This window comes from Streptopelia decaocto, assembly GCF_964273445.1.
Source record: "Streptopelia decaocto genome assembly, chromosome: 2".
Classification (NCBI taxonomy): Eukaryota; Metazoa; Chordata; class Aves; order Columbiformes; family Columbidae; genus Streptopelia; species Streptopelia decaocto.
The window spans coordinates 9,062,812-9,079,591 of NC_138655.1; the positions used below are offsets into that span (position 1 = coordinate 9,062,812).

The 16,780-nt window shown below is 39.6% G+C and overlaps 1 protein-coding gene across 1 annotated transcript in view; it reads right to left on the bottom strand.

The window, feature by feature from the left end:
* TG (thyroglobulin) overlaps window positions 1-16,780 on the bottom strand; it is a gene marked incomplete at its 5' end in the record, with an annotated part of 163,359 nt that overhangs the window by 19,491 nt on the left and 127,088 nt on the right. Inside the window, 4 exons of the mRNA XM_082046264.1 lie at window positions 140-247; window positions 4,940-5,121; window positions 12,359-12,526; window positions 13,275-13,439. Coding sequence (XP_081902390.1) covers window positions 140-247; window positions 4,940-5,121; window positions 12,359-12,526; window positions 13,275-13,439 — 623 coding nt within the window. The remainder of the gene's footprint in view (window positions 1-139; window positions 248-4,939; window positions 5,122-12,358; window positions 12,527-13,274; window positions 13,440-16,780) is intronic.

Below are 16,780 nucleotides of genomic sequence, written 5' to 3' on the forward strand. Positions count from 1 at the left end.
ATTAGAACCCAATCCCTCCACTGCTAATCTAAATTGTTCATACTTACATTTATCCATTTACTCCACAGGGTACCCAAACAGACAGTATTTTTTTTTCAAACTCTAAATTCAAGAAACATAATAAAATACATCTCCTTACCTGCTCTGTGAGGAGCTCTCAGGTACATGGTACATGAAGACATTTCCTCTGGAGGCAGCAGCCCAGTAACTGGCCATGTTTATGATGGGACATGTGATAAATTGATCACTGATAAAAACAGAGAAGCAGGGAACAGACACAGTCACACAGTAGAAAAAAGGAAAGAAAAAACCCCACAACCAACAGACCTGTCTCTATATTGACAGCCTTCTTTAAATCTTCCAAAACAGCTCATATCTCTGGCTTCAAGTACACTGAGGGAAGCCACATTCACCCTCTTTGAGCCCATTACAGCTTAGAATTCACTCAAGTAGCTGTATTATGGAGTGTTGAAGAAGGATAATGATACTAAATAAACAAGATCTGACACATAAGGAGTATTCTGGCCAAAAAAACAATCGTATTTTAGTCTAGTTTAGCGTGGCCCATGCTTGTAATAGTATAAAGCTCCTTATTTTAGCACCACTAGGTTGTGATGGCATCTAGCTTATATATTTCCAGGGCTAAGGATCAATAATATCATTATTATCTGGATATGTGTGATTTTTTTTATAGAGTTTTCAGAGCTGGATGAGGTAAGAAATTAGTTTTGGAGAGATCATGCAAGGCTTCTGATACGGCTCATCAGTATGGAATAGCTAATGCAGCTGCATGTCTGTGAGAGAAAGGTTAAACAAGAACAGGGCAGTGAGACAGTTACAAGATTAAATGATTAAATTTATCACCAGGTATCACAATACAAAGGTATGAGTGAAGCAAATACATCCGAACTTTGCTAGCTTCCATTGCCCCAAGGAGTAGGGCTGGAAGGTGGGGTAAGCAGTAGCTGAAGGAACACAAGCGGTTCAAGAGGGGCAGGCAGAAAACAGGACACTTTATTGCAAGCTATCTCATCGTGATTCCTCAAGGCGACATAATATACATAGATATATCACCATTTCTCATTCTACATGTGCCTGAAGACTCAGCACACTCTTTGGATGTTTTTGTATCCATATAACTACATGAGCACACACAAATACATCTGTTGTAGAAGTGGGAGGTTTCAATTCTCAGTCTAGTGAATCTGAAACAGTAGTTGCTCCTTCAGACTTGGTAGGTAAAAAAAGAATGACTGCTGGCAAGAAAGAACAGTGTCAGAGAAGCATAAAAACATGTTGCTATATTTAACTGGTATGATTACGAGCAGCACTGTTTGGGTAGCTATCTTGGTTCAGCTGAGTTTATTTTAAGCCCATCTGTGAGACCACAAGCTATGGGCTGACTGACCACAATGCTCTTTGACAGTTATGGTTGACAACACCCATATGAAATGAAAATTGCTGTTCTTCACATGCCTACCAGCATGGCGTTTTACAGGAGCAGGCGGCCTTTGAAAACTAGGGAGTCTGTGGAGAGAAATGCTCTCGAGAAATGTTTCATGATACATTTCCCCACTTAGAACTGATTCTCAGATGGTGCTATTGGGGGGAAAAAAAAATCAGCTATTCTGGGGAAGTAAAAAAAAGTTAAAATTAGTAACTACAAAAGTGAAATTGCTGTTTCTTACAGGCATGGAATAACAGAATTAAAAAAAAAAAAAAATATATATATATATATATATATATATTTATACCTGGGAAAAATATCAGAGGATTTTAGCAAAACAATTTTAAACATGGAAATATTATAAAACCACAAAGCAGGCACAATATATGCAGCTTTTAACAGCCACTTATGTTGCTTTCTCACACTTCATAACGTGTTCAAACTTTAGCAATTATTTATAACTTCCTGACACAGAACCTTTCTTGGACTGCACATTTATGCCGGTAGTAAGGTTTTTGTAAAAAAAAAAAAAAAAAAAAAAAAAAAATCAACAAGCAAATAAAAGAAAAAAAATAGAACTGAAAACCTCTTTTCTCCATCACGTATGTGAAACTGATGTATCTGTAATTCTGTAACCACTGTCTCCCTTCTCTTTCTGCTGTAACTGGTATAATTTCCAAAGTGTTTAGAGAAAGGATTGTCATCAGACATCCTGGTTTCACTACCCATCCTTCTGCTTACTCATGGTGACTATTTAAGCCATTCACGTTGTTCCTTTATCATGTCATTTGCTCTGCATCATAAATAAGCCAGTAATCCCTGTGCCCAGGAGGCTGCTGTGGGGCACCCGCAGGCTGAGAGCCAGAGGGGATCTTTGTGCATCACATTCCTGCCACAAGCAAGCACCATGTGAGCTGTCGTAGCTTTGCAAAATCAGAGTCTGCAGCATGCTGAGCCCTGGGCTGAACGTGGATGACCAAATCATAGAATCACAGAACTGTAGAACAGTTTGGGCTGGAAGGGACCTTCAAAGCTCATCCAGCCCAGCTCCTGCAATGAGCAGGCACATCTTCACCCAGATCAGGTTGCTCAGAGCCCTGTCCAGCCTGGCCTGGGATGTCTCCAGGGATGGGGCATCCACCACCTCTCTGGGCAACCTGGGACAGTGTTTTACCACCTTCATTGTAAAAAATTTCTTCCTCATGTCCAACCTGAATCTCCCCTCTTTCAGTTTAAAACCGTCACCACTTGTCCTATTGTAACAGGCCCTGCTAAAGAAGTCCATCCTTATCTTTCTTATAGGCCACTTTTAAATACTGGAAGGCTGAAATGTGACAGCCCTGTGTTATAACAGCTGCTTATGGAGATATCTCTGGATGGGAAGAAGAGTTAAAATTTAAGTTCTTCAGTATTTTGCTACAGTTTAAAACCTTACTGATCTGAGTAATGAATTATAGCCCCATGTGTAATGGCAGAGATATAAAGAGATTGAAGACAAGTTCTGGTTTTAACACCCATGAACCACAGTGCTTCCACCTGTGCTGCATGCAGTGGCCCCAGATGCCACACTGATGGGTGGCCTGTCCCTGGGACAGGCTATGAGGGAGAGCAAATGCGGCACAGTGTGAGACTTGAAAAATGGCACAAAGCTCAACCCACAGCATTCTGGCGTGTTTACTCCATGACCTCAATGCACCGGCACACCTGGACCACCCAGAAACCTTCCCCAAACAGATTTGGTCACTGCTGTCTTGAATCAGATGTTTGCAAGTGAATCTTGGCTCCTGCTCATCTCCTGCTTCCTGAGGCTCCCCCGGAGCAACACCCTGCAATTTTGCTGGACCTACTGAAAGGAAAATCTTGTCTCTACGGCCTCATGGAGGGGCTCACGGTGGGACAGAAAGCTGTAACACTGAGAGCACAGATACCGGGAGCTTGTAGCTATGATGTTCCAGTTCAGAACAGAGACACACTAAGATTCACATTACCAGCTTACAAAACACATCACTTTAGAAATGTAAAGATTTTTCATAATGAATCTGCTTGTGAAGCAGAGAAAAGAATATGGAAGGAGTTTTTTATTTGTTTTCTGAAAATCTGTTCCACTTAAACATTCAGCCCCTGAGTTTGCAGAGGCAGGGAAAAGGAGGTAAGGAGATTTCCCCTCCATTTGCCTCCTTTCAGAAAAATGGGCCTATTCCATCACAGCTCAAGATCTCTAACTGGATAAAGCAAAGTGGCTGCCCATGGGGGAGAGAGCAAGATCCACAGTCTTCTCTGCAGACCAAACCAGCATGTGACCACAGCTGGAGATACCCACCAGTCTCTATGGCCTACCCTATACACCACGACTGCTGTGGAGTCCTAGTTGATAATGAATCCTCCAAACTGATCATGATCCAGAACTGCTGGGCCCTGACGCCACATCCATTTAAGAGTCAAAGCTATGCACGTGTACTGGGTGGGGTGAACATGGCCTACTGCTTGCCCTCCACTTTCCAATGGTCCCTTCCCAAAATCTTTCAATGGGAAGTATGGGAGTGTATATATTGGACGGAAGATGCTCATGCATCTGCAGACATTTCATCACAACCTTTTCTTTCGAAAGAAGCTGGAAGGCACTGTGAGTTTACAGTGTGTCCTGGTAGATCCAACAAGGCAAGAGACAGATGTCATATGTTCTCCTTTTACCTCCACAAGAAGACTTCCTACAGAAGCATCTTACTGCCTGATTCTGCTTTCTTTCACCATAGGAAACCACACATAAAGGGAACAAAATGCAGATTGGGTGACATTATATAAACTCTGTACACTGGCATAAATGATTACACAAAACTCAAGGAAATACACGAATAAGCATAAGGGGATTCTTCTGCCATAGGTAAAATGGAGATTAGCAATGCACTGAATGGAGTTGGGAGCCACTTTTCTGAACAGTCATAAATCCTTCACCATTTTATGCAGGATACTCATCTGTGGAAAGCCTGACATTGTAAAGAAATATATTTTGCACGTTTCATAATATAAAAATTAATATAATTGCAGAAATAAAAGTTTTCAAACTTGACTATTCTCCAAATTTCCAAAAACTACGAAAAGTATGTAATGGTATAATTAAGTGACTGTGAATAAAAGCCAAGTTCTTCTACTGTCACAGGCATGAGAGGACTCAAGGAATATTTGATGCAGGCTGTGCAAACAACCAAGACATCTTTGACATGAAAGTTTACACAAAGAAGCATTATTAGTCTGAATCAAATATACAGTTCAGGAAAGATAATTCAAACTTTTCTCAAGGCATAAAAGTCAGACCAGTTTCTGTTTACTAGTAACATTGAAAACCTCATGGAAAGTGAAATAATATTCCCTATTTTCTGTTCATTTTTTGCAAGAATTTCTCAGGTTTTTCAGAATATAAATACACATTTCAGATAAGCAAAAGAAACCTTGTTTAAGCCCAGTCACACAGTAGTAATAGGATGAGTTTCTTACCGGGTGGCATTTTCCAAAGCCCGGGAAAATGATGAATAATCATCAGTTGAGTGTTCAAGGGAGTAATACCACGTAGCTGCATCTTCAATGAATGAGTTGGAGTCTTCTCCTCCCAAAGAATTTTGAAGAGCCTGATAAAAGGCTGTTTTGCTATTGGATCTTCCTTGACTTTCTTCAAATTTCTGAGAACAAAATGCATACATGGAATTTACTAACAAAACCCAAAGATACATTTTTAATGGAGCAATATAAACTCAGGTCTCCCACTGCTGGAATGAGTCCTTTCTGCTGTAATCTCTAATTCCTACGGGAAAACGTAGGGGATGGTCCTACTTTTTCTCTTCCAAGACTGTCACCAGCCAGCAGTATTGGCTTCCTCAAAACATGCTATATAGCCATTTCATGGCCACATCACTCTGAAGTTTCTGGGAACACCTACAAAGAATAGTGGCTGCTATAATGCCTGTATTTACATCCCTTCTGGACTAATATCTGCCTTAGCCCTGGGAGATAAATCCCTTTCATCCAAATCTCAATGAAAGTAGCAGCCATGATGTTCAAATTTCATAATTCCTAGGGCTTTTAGGAGAGATCTAGCTTGAAATGCCATTTTCGTGAGATCTGTGGTCTGAAACTTCTCCTGACATAAAGGCACTTTTCCCAGAGCAGAGTGCCCATGTCACTGCAGAATTACTGCTAGCACAGGGACCATCAACACAGCTTTCTTTGAGGAAGTTTTTTAGTTTAGCATTTCAGACTATTTTTTAGAAAAAAAAAAGAATCTATTTCAACTTCAGAAACAGAGTAACTTCATTAAAAAAAAAAAAAAATAAAAGTAACCTGAAATTTTCTGTGCATCAAATCCTTTCTAAAGAGGGCACCTTGCAGGTGCACGCTGGCTGAAACTTGGTATAAGAACTCCAGAGAGAAAGATCTAATGAACCAGCTATATTATTTTGGGCAGTCAGTCTGGTGCAAAATAGACTTGTGTCTGCCCAGTCCAGTTACCATAGATGCCTTAGTGAATTTATTATTTTGATGGCCCGCAGCTGGTTTTCATCATGCTGCGAGAAGGTCTTTCCACAACTCTATACAGAAAGTACAGAGGGAATAATTACTTTTCAACAAATTCACAGAAATGAAAGACGGAAAATAAGTCACCGTCTGCTGAGACGGAGGCCTGTCCTTACTGACATATTCTAGTACTTTGTGCATTTTGATTAAGTGACTTTACAAGAGATTTCAAAAAGCTACCCAATATCATAAGGTCCAAAAATATCTTGGCAAATTTTCCTTGTATTTGTAATAAATTCTTTTGCTAGATTTTGGCCCATGCCATGTGAAAGGAGTCATGTGGTACCAGTTTTAGTAATACAGCTGTACTTTGAAAAAGATCTACAACGCGTGACACGTCACTTCATATGCACAAATGCCACATATGAAACTGCATAGCACATTTGCCTGCAAAATCATTCAGTTTAAATACAGTGAGGACACGTATATTTTTCTGCAAGAAACAGAAATTATCGCTGAAGACCTGACTGCAGATTCACTGAACTATAAAAGCAATCCTCCCATCGGCTTTAGCACACATCAATACACGTCATTATTAACCAGCAGAAGCATTGCTGCTGTCTAATTAGGAATCTTTCATTTGGTGACCGGAACTGGTGGATTTAAATAGATGCTTTTCTGTGTCAATGCAGAGGCCAAGCTCCTGCACAAAGCAACTTTCATGTAATAATTTCATGTTGGTTTTTTGTTGTTTGTTGTTGTTCATTTGTTTTAACACACTTGTTACCTTATTCTACACCTGTCATGGATAACTTAAAACAGAGAGAGAAAGAAAGAGGAAAAAAAAACTTAGAGTATTGATTATGTACCCTAGGAACTGATCCTTCGCTGCCTCATCTACTTTCAACCACCAAACAAACATTACAGTTGAAAACCACAGAGAAGGAAATAGATCATACAAAACATGGTTAAGCTGAGGAACAACTTGCCACATGGTTTTGCCAATGCCAAAATTGGTGAAGATGAAGTTTCACTAACAAGTTTTTTAATTAAAAAAAAAAAAAAAAAAAAAGTGGATATCTTTTAATTACACAAAGACCAATTCAGGCTAGGAATTCCCTGAGCTGTAAAGTGCTAGAGTTTTAAAGAGCATTCAGCAGAAGTATCAGGTTTGCTTACCCTATTATTACGAACATCCACTCTTAGTCACTGCTGAAAACAGCATTCTGTGCTCAGTGGGCCTTTGATCTGACTCAGCACGGTTGCCCTCAGGTTTTTACTGTGCCCATGTACTAGTTTCTGTGATCTTCAAAATGCCCCTGAAATTCTGGTGACCTTTCTCAGCAATTATTGATGAGAGTGGGGTCCCTAAGATGTGCTGAGTCAGATGAAAGAGGACTCAACAGGCGGAGATGGATGCGAAACAGAATTGACATTTGTAGGACATTGTGAGATTTTTCATCCCAACCAGCTCTAAAACAGAACAATCTGAAACACGATGCCTCAAGTGTCACTTTGGCTACAATGAAATATAACTTAAACCTCTGACTTCAATGTGATAGCACAAAACAAAGCGATGCATTCAAAATAAAACCCATGAAACAGTAAAAAGACAAAGCATGATGAATTTTCTATGTCCAACAAATGCTTCCCATTAGAAAATATATGACCAAGGAACAATTTTCAAATAGCAGTAGATACAACAGCTGCTACCAAATTAACAGAAACAGCTGCACATTATGTAAAATAATTTACATTCTGCTAACCTTTACAGAGGTATTAGCAACTGGCCTCACAGTTATAGCAGGGTTTTCAACTTTTTTTTAGAAAGTAGGTAAGAAAATAATTAAAAACAGCAGGTGCACCACTTTCTACTGTCCTGATGGTGCAAAATGGTCATAAACACTGTCTAAATAATGAGTTATATGATGCTTAATGTTCTTGCTCCTGCAGCATAGCTTCTGGAGCATTTGACTGAATCTGGTCCAGTGTCTTATTTTAAAAAAACTTGTAGCAGTTGGTAGACCAAACATTTCCATCTTCCAAGGAGCAAAATGTGCATTTCTGACAAAATAGAAAAGGGATAACACTAACAGAGTATGTTCAGAGCTCAGGTCTTAAATGACTTTTGATAAACATTGTCACAAAAGACAGTGAAAGACCTGCGAGCCACTCAGCAGAGTATTTCAAGGATCCCAGCCAGTTATAAGATAAAGAGACAATATCAGCCCATTCTCCTCACTGATTGCATTTATCAGGACACTGCTCCCCTGGTCATTACAATTAATACACATCTATCTGTCATTTGTTGCATGTTGATTAATATCTTTATCCATAAAGAAATTAACTGACTGTAATATAGTGCAGTATGGAAGATCTGGTCTGCGTAGATCCAGCTGCTTACATGGGCTAAACAGACTATATTTCTGTCTATCCACTCCCCTGTGTCCTGGTTCTAGGTTTTACAGCCAACTAGATTTGTAATAAGAAGGGGAAGAAAAAGAAAATACTAAGTGCAGCCTTAGTTTTCCAACTAAAAAGAAAGCTATTAATTCTTGTAATGTGGAGATTACACAGTAGACACAGAACATATGGAGGATAAAAACAAGGCTGTACTGACTTACATGCATATACAAACACATATAGATCAGCATGAGTGACTCTGTATATTTAATGCCAGTAGGAACCATTAGATCTTCCCACCTGAGCTTCACATATAGCACAGGGATAAAATTTTGCTCAGTTGGGAATTGAAATCAACAATTTTAGAGGTTTCTGCTCAGCTGCCCTAATCTATGACTGTTCAAAGCAGACCCTAAGGGTCTGCCATGGGAATTGAAGTTAACAGGTTCAGGCTTAACCGCTCCATATGTCGCATAATGGTGCATTATGGCACCACTTACCATTCCCTTAACAAACTCTGCTCCGATTCTCACTTATTTTCAACCATCTGATGGCTGCACTGGGGATGAGTATGAGGTGATCCAGGAAGTGGTAAATCTGTCTCAGTTCACATGAATAAGCATTCAAGTGAATGCCACAAAACGGTCATTTCCACAGGCAAGACTGAGCACAAGTATTCAGTATACTCTCTGCTGCAAGCATCACTGAGAGACCTCAGCCTTTAATTGTAAACAAATCAAACATAAATGTTTTGCTAGCACATAAGTGATGCCTTCTGTGTCTTCATTTCATTTATAATAGTTAAGGTCTTAACAGGCACAAGCACAGTGTTGCAGTGGGAATACAGACTCCCAAAATGCCAGTCCCAGCATAACCAGCTGCCCCCACAGAACAACGTGGTGACAATTGGATTTACCACCTTCAGGTCTGGTTGCAATCTAGAGGTTTTACCCTCGCTCCTATGACTCAACTGCTAAGACTTTATAAAACTGACATGCAACTCCAGTCTAAGGTGATAAGATTTGCATCACATCTCAAGCATACTCGCATCCAAAGGGCTAAAAGTGTCTCCTCACCATTTACAGGGCCAGTATTAATACAGCAAGACCAGGATTAATAGACCAAGCCCTTGGCTGAATTTGCCAGCACAACTATTCCGAGGAACTGCTGAAACAGATCAGCAGGGGTTAAATTTTTCTATCCCTCCACTCTTTGCACACTGAAATCAGTCATCTTAAAGGAGATGGAAATTAAGGACTTTGACAACTCCATTCACTTGCCACAGGACCTTTTAGCTGTGCCATTTATCTATGCAAACACATGCATGGTTCTTCTCTCTACAGTGCTGGAACATATCCACAGATGGATTTTCACCCCAGGGAGGTTTGGTCCCCTCTTTGTAGGACAGGTTAAATAGCTTGGCCAGAGTCAGAAGCAGAATGGGAACTATGTCTTGGTTTCCAGACTCGAGCTCAGTGGTCTGTCCACCAGCTAAGCCCTTCCACCTTCCTTAGTATATCAGTAAAATCAGCTTTGAGTTTTCCCAGAGAGATGCAAGCCAGATCTACCTCAAGGGAACCCTTAAAATGAATAAAATGGAAGAGCAGGACACAGCATGGGTTGTCTCAAATACTTCTTCCAGGTGTATGTGGTGGCGAAAGGACAATTAGCACAGATCAAAGATCCTTTATAACATTATGACAGAGGAAATGGGGCACATACTTCTCTGTAACGGCCACCACCCACACCAGCTTCTGACATTTCAGATAAATATATCTGTGGCCTATTCGGGAATTTATCATCTGACTTTGGCTGCAACCACGCATGGTCATGGTTATGATGTAGAAACACTCTTGTTCTTAAATGGCTCACTGATGGAGGAAAGATTACTGTTTTCCAGCAATTAATAATTTAACAAGGAAGAAATCAGGAAATTTTAACCTTGTAGTAAGGCCTTAAGAAAGCAGTCCAAAGACAGAAATACAGTCTGGTCAAAACAGTCATATTCCCTCAAGCCCTAAAAACCTGAAGACATAAGAAAACAGAAATAGAGGAAAATGTGCAGAAAAAAAGTCATCAGTTCTTACTGAGAACAAGAAAATAGCTTAAGGAAGTCAAAGGAAAACAAAACAAAACAAAACAAAACAAAATAAAATATAACCAGCTACCACAAACATTAGGAATTCTCTGGAGCAGAGATAGAATCTGACTGACAGCAGTAGCACCAAGTAACATATGTACTATTATAATAGCTAGTAAAGAAGTTAACTATCCTTTTAGGTAAGGATAGTTAAACCCTTGCCAAAGGAAACCAGAATATCTCCAACAGCAGGACATTTTAAAACAAATCTCTCAGGTTGAGGTAGTTATGACCATTTCCTAGGGTTGAGTTGCACCAACTTTTTTTAGTTAATTTCTGATCTTATTTTCTGCAAGCTTGTAAATGAAGAAGATATTCCAGACTTTCTTTTTGGAAAGGCAAAACTTCACTACTGATCTCTCAGTTATGAGTGTTTTTTCCTTTTCATTTCAACCTTACAATGTTGCTCGTAGCACTTTTTGTTGGCTTTTAGCGCTTGTGGCATACATTAACACCATGATTTCTTGCATAATTTCTAATACATCATGGAATTTAATTTTGGTTTTGCAGACAACTGTCACATGTGGGAATAGTGGCAAAGGAAAGAATTTCACTTCCTAGTCTTCATCACACAACTTGTAATGAGGTTACTGAAGTTTATTCCCCTCTCACAAGGCTGGATCGTTATCTGCAGACCTCCAGCATCACAGTCTGTTGCCTGCCTGGTTTCCTCTTTTCATTGATTCCACAAGAGAAAGGCACATGAAATAAGAGCAGGAAACTTCTGATGGATACTAAACAAGTACTATGAACTTTATTTGGGTGGGTCAAAACCTCTTATTTCAAAGGAGTAATTTTGTCATTAATTCTGAAGTAAATCGGTCAATGTATTATTGGTTAGCCATAAAAAGAAGTTGGATTACGCTTTCACTGCCCCTTAAGAGATGAAATCCACACAGTTACAGAAATACAGCAACAGACCTGCAGTTCACTTCGATAACCCTCAGAATAATCCCTGCTGTGTTACATTTTCCTGTTGATTTCTTAACGTATATCTGAGCACACTGGAACATCTAAATTAATGCACCAGTGTTAAACAGGGAAGGGCAATTGTTCCTAGCATGGAGAAGGACAAATGGACTAGAAGAGGTTCATATGGTGTCTCAAGAACAGACAGTGCCAGAGGGTTTACAAGAAGACACAAAATCCCGCTGGGTAGACCTTCATGTTTTTGAAGACTTTCAGGTCCAAAGCACAGCATGGACACAATGCTTTTCATTGTTTTCATTTCAGTTTATGCCCTAAAACCTTAGCCCACACATCAGGCCAGTGCTAGTCTTAGTCATAGCTAGTCCATATTCAGAAATATCTTTATAAGAAAACTTACTTCTTAAAGGCAATAGAGAAAAAAGGTTGCTGGAAAAAAACAAAAAACAAAACACAAAACAAAACAAAACAACAAAACTACAAAACAAAACCAAAAACAAACAAAACAAAAACACACAAACAAAAAGAACCAAACACATTGGCATGGGAAAGTCTAACTTAGGCCTGCTGCACAGGAAGAACTTCATAACCAAGTTATGAGCTTGCTTTATTCCTTGTGATGTTCAGCTGAGATTGCAATAAAAATAGAATTTTAGAGACAGTAAAAGATACTACTGCTTATTAATACATGGTTAATCTCTGCTGATCTCTTACCTTTTCAAATCTCCCCCCTAGCATTAATCAACAAATCTAATAATTCTATTAATCAGCCTAAATAGGACTGGGTGGAGATGGACAATGCCTTTGCATATTTGCTTGGAGTATAATTCACAAGCTGTAGAAATCAAAAAGCATCTCACTGGCTGCATATGATTACTGTCATCACTGTAATAATATTAACGCCATCAGGTCATTAACAGTGAGCCTCTTCCTACCTTAATTGCCTTAGCTCTGCTGATCAACCCATCTTGCTGAGCGCTTCCAATGAGCAGATCTACTTTCCGAAGTCGAGGGCGCTGCAGGGCTTTAGCTAAAGGTTCCTGAACGTAAACTCCATCCATCACTGGTCCCCAGTACTGGAACGGGCCGCTTATAGCTAGGAGCTAGGTTAGCAAAAAAGCAATAAGATTGACGTTAAATTAGTTTACCCATGTCATTTCCCTTTTACTCTTGCTTCAGATAACTGAGTGATAGCCTTAAAGTGAACAAGTGATCAGTTAATGTAAGTGCAAAGTCATCATTGCCAGGAAGCAATGCTTTTTCTGACTGTCTCAGTGGGTGAAGCGAGCTGAATAGGCCAAGAAAATTGATGGTCTTATTTTCATAAAAATACTGTTTTAAATTAGGGATTGGCTCTACGCTGATCCTGATTGAAAAAACGTTTTTCCACTGAGTGTTTTAATTTGTGGGTAAAGGATTCATCTCTAGAATCACTTATATTGCAGCTTTCACAAGTCTCCCACTTAGGAGACAGTGCACTGATATCCCTCCCCATTTTCTTTCTGCAAAACTGAAGTTACTGAAGCTACAGACACTTGATTCCCCTCCAGGAAAACACCCAGGGGCAGACAACAGGGCACATAAAGAAGTAAAAAAATGAAACTTATTTTACTTTTGGAAGTTGTGATTAAAGTAGTGTAAAAGGATTTTAATCTAGTGGAGAATCAAGCTGTGAGTATTCATAGGTCAGAGGTGGATGTCATAGACATCAGCATCACTCCACCAAAGTTAGTCCAGTTCCTTTTTCACAGGGATTCAGCCCACTTTATTTTTTGAGCTTCCGCACATCTTCTTGTCAAAAGAAACCTCTTTTGATCCCTCACCAACAACACACATTTTGCAATGGTGTACCTTAGTCTGTGCATCATTGAGGACACGAGCAGGCAACTGGCGGAGGCAGGCTACAATTTCCTCACTGGTGGATGAAGGGCATCCCACATCGTCAGCCAGGACTGCTGCTTGGGTCTGTGCTCTCCTCTTACTAATAATGGATGCTGGAGAAAAAGCTGAGCCTCCCTGGAAAAAAAAGACAATATCAGTCAGCACGTGCTGTCAAAATACATGGTCCCCTGGTGAAGGTAAAAAAGATAAGAAGCAAAATCTGCCTAGTTGGAGAATGTAAAACACTGGCATTTCAATCATAAGAAGCAAGTTCTAATGAACAAAGCAAAGGGGAGGAAGGATAAGTTTGGCCTTTTCCAGCTCTGCCATGGTTATTTTGGAAGACCTCTGAAAATTGTCTATGTCCTAACCAAGTCACAAACCTTTCTGAAAACTTCGCTGGAAGGAGACACATTCAGACAGGAGTGAATACAAAGAGGGTGCTGTGAGACACATCAGGGAATGGAAAGCACATCTTACAAGAGCAGACTAAATAGAGTTTTACTTCCTTAACCATGGTAAACAAGGAATGAGAGTAGGCATGATCTTTACAGATGAATCCCTGAAGAAGATCTATTTATACCTCAGGAGAATGCTGGTTCAAGGCCAAGTGGGCACTAAATATTCACAGTGAATGTAAATAAATTTAGGCTAGAAACTCTGGGATAGCTAACCCAAGGAGCACTGAGGGTTTAGAAAAGTTATGAGCAGATGTAGTAGGAACAAAAGCCTAACCCAAGCTTCAGAAGATTTACCAGAGCCAAAGCCCATCAAAATCAGATCCACTCTCTAGCCCAGACTCTTTATTTCTTTCCTACAGCTGTGCCAGCATGGAAAAGGTCCTCACTGAGAAAAGATAGTACAATATTGTTGAGTAACCATAAAAACTACTGATTGAAAATACAGATAAATTAGTATAAATCTGATAAGATCTGACCTAGAACAGAAAGGCTGGAATAGTTCTGACATGGTTCAAATGACTAATTTCCAAACATTCACATAAGTTTACTATAACTGCTTAGCTTTTGTATTCTAAAAAAAACCCAAACTCTAGATGGATGATATGAAAGACTCCGATCTCTTCAACCGATTAAACTACTTCTTACTGAATTTGCTCAAAGCATAACTAGAAGCCTGAGAAAGCATAAAACCGGGAGGAAGTCGAAAAGAAACAGAAAACAAACAGCAAATCCTTAATTTGAAATTGCCTCAAACCTTTGAGCCTGAAGAACTCTGTGCAGCCTTGGCCAGCACCTCAGACTTTTTGTATATTTCAAACAAGCAGATCCATTGATACTAATAGGATAGCATTGCTCACAACTGGAGAAATTGCTTTCCAAAAATAAATAGAAAGAGGTTATTGTTTGGATGTAGAGACAGTCTTTTTAGTTCATTGCATGCAGAATTTCCAGTGCTACTACCTTCCTGAGAGGTTTCTCTTCCTTTTTAGGGGATCTGGAAAACAACCACTGTTACTAGCTTAAAGGCCGAGATGTAGATGGTTGCAGATAAGCAAAGGAAAAAGCTAAGACTGTCAGTCTTTGGGCACTAGAAGAGACATCTCTGGTTTTAAGAGGGCCGAAAGACTAAAGCAGAAATAAAAAACACCACTTGATCTTATTCCTCACTTCCGCCCTCAATTTAGACCAGAACCTGAGTGAGCAATGGCCTTTATCCTCATGTGGGATTTGTGGTGGCCCATTTTGTGTTTGTAAGGCACGACATTTACCAGCTGCTGACTAGGGGCACTGACTCAGTTGGTCATGAGAGAGAGAGAAAAATATCTTTTCTGAGAGCATCTCTGTGTGTGGGTGCATCCCCAGGATGAGGAATGAGAACAAGCTCAACAGAACTATGACGGGTGAGACTGGAAAAGGGATAACACAGCATGCCAGCTTCCTTCAGAAGAGTTGCTTCCTTGTTTTTCATTTGAAGCAAGGAATTATGTGTCTCCTTGGTATAGCAGAGAAATTAGATCTAGGATTGCACAATATTTATCCGCTAATCTGGCAAACATATTCTTCAACATCAGATCTGAAAGTGCGCAGCATATTTTATCAAGTACCTCTAAATAACATTCACTTCAAATCAAACCAAACAAAGCCATAAAAAATTAAAGGGCTTCAAGTTTCCCTAATTCTTGAAGTTTCCCAGATTTTGAAAGTGGCAGTTTCTGTGAAGTTCTGAATTTGCTTTATTAAAAGGCTAAGTTTGATAGGGAGAGTACTGAGATCAGATGACATACAGAATCCAAAAATGCACTGTGACCAAGAAAAACATCCTAGTACGTGCTTGATTTTGAACACATCTCCTCCCAGGGATTTTAAAAGCTTTGCAAAGTTCCCCTGTCTCTGAGATCCAAAACTTCCCTCAGGTCAAGTAGTGGGTCAAACAACTGTGGCAAAAAGTTCTGGACAGACGTGTCTTACAAGTCCTGTCTGCAGAGGGAGAGCTGAAAGCCTGGACAGGCAAATCTTCATCTCACAGCACTGGATGTGTATGGGCTTAGATTATCATATCATTAGATATGATCCAAGCTCAAGAAGTAAAAGAAAAACCCAAAACTTTTGCAAAACTGTTTGTGATATGAGAAGAGTTCGAGGGGAATAGAACTTGCTCGAAGCCTTATCCTAGCTGTGGATATTTTCACTTCTTTGCATGAGTGGTTAGAACAGGTTTACATGCTCCTCTTTATTCTGTTTTTATTAATTCTGTTTTCCATGGTAATGCCCACTTCCTCAATTGGTTTTGTTTTCTGCTGTTTTTTGGTTCGTTGGTTGTTTTTTTTTATAACATCCACATTCAGGAAGCATGCCTTGCATTTGGGGGTTTGAAAGAGATGTGGTATCCGCTACTGTTACTCATGTTTAATTTTTGTTCGGACTGGAAGTGGGTGATAGAGGAACTTACAACATCATTCCAGCAGTATTTGGAAGCAATACTGTTATGTTCCCTCCCCTGGTACATCTGAAATATGTTTCAGGCTCTGGAAACAAGGCCACTCATACCACAGAAGTTAGGCAAGCAAAACTGTACCAGTTCTCTGTTTTTCAAATTCACATCACAATTCAGGCTCATTGTTTTCTCATCCTCACCAAAAAAAAAAAAATCAGGAACAAATAAGTGAGAGCAGAAGCTGGAGACTGCCCAGAATTAAATTTCTTCCTTTTTGAGCCTGCAGTTTTCACATTAAAAATAAATCTTCCTTAAACACTGTAGCCACATTAGAGGCAGGCTCAGGACACAGAGGATAACATAGCTGCATTCAGTGTTTCTGTTGGCCTCTTTCCCTTCAAAACTATAATTTATTTGTGTGATTAGCCCCAGAAACCTGTAATGAAGGAGTTGTGTGCTTTAAAAAATAGGACTATTCAGGAAGAAGAAGAAATACAAGAGGGACTGTTCATTTCCATTACTTGACACCCATATTACTATCAACATGGCAGAATCATGAATCAGGAAACCAAAAATCATGA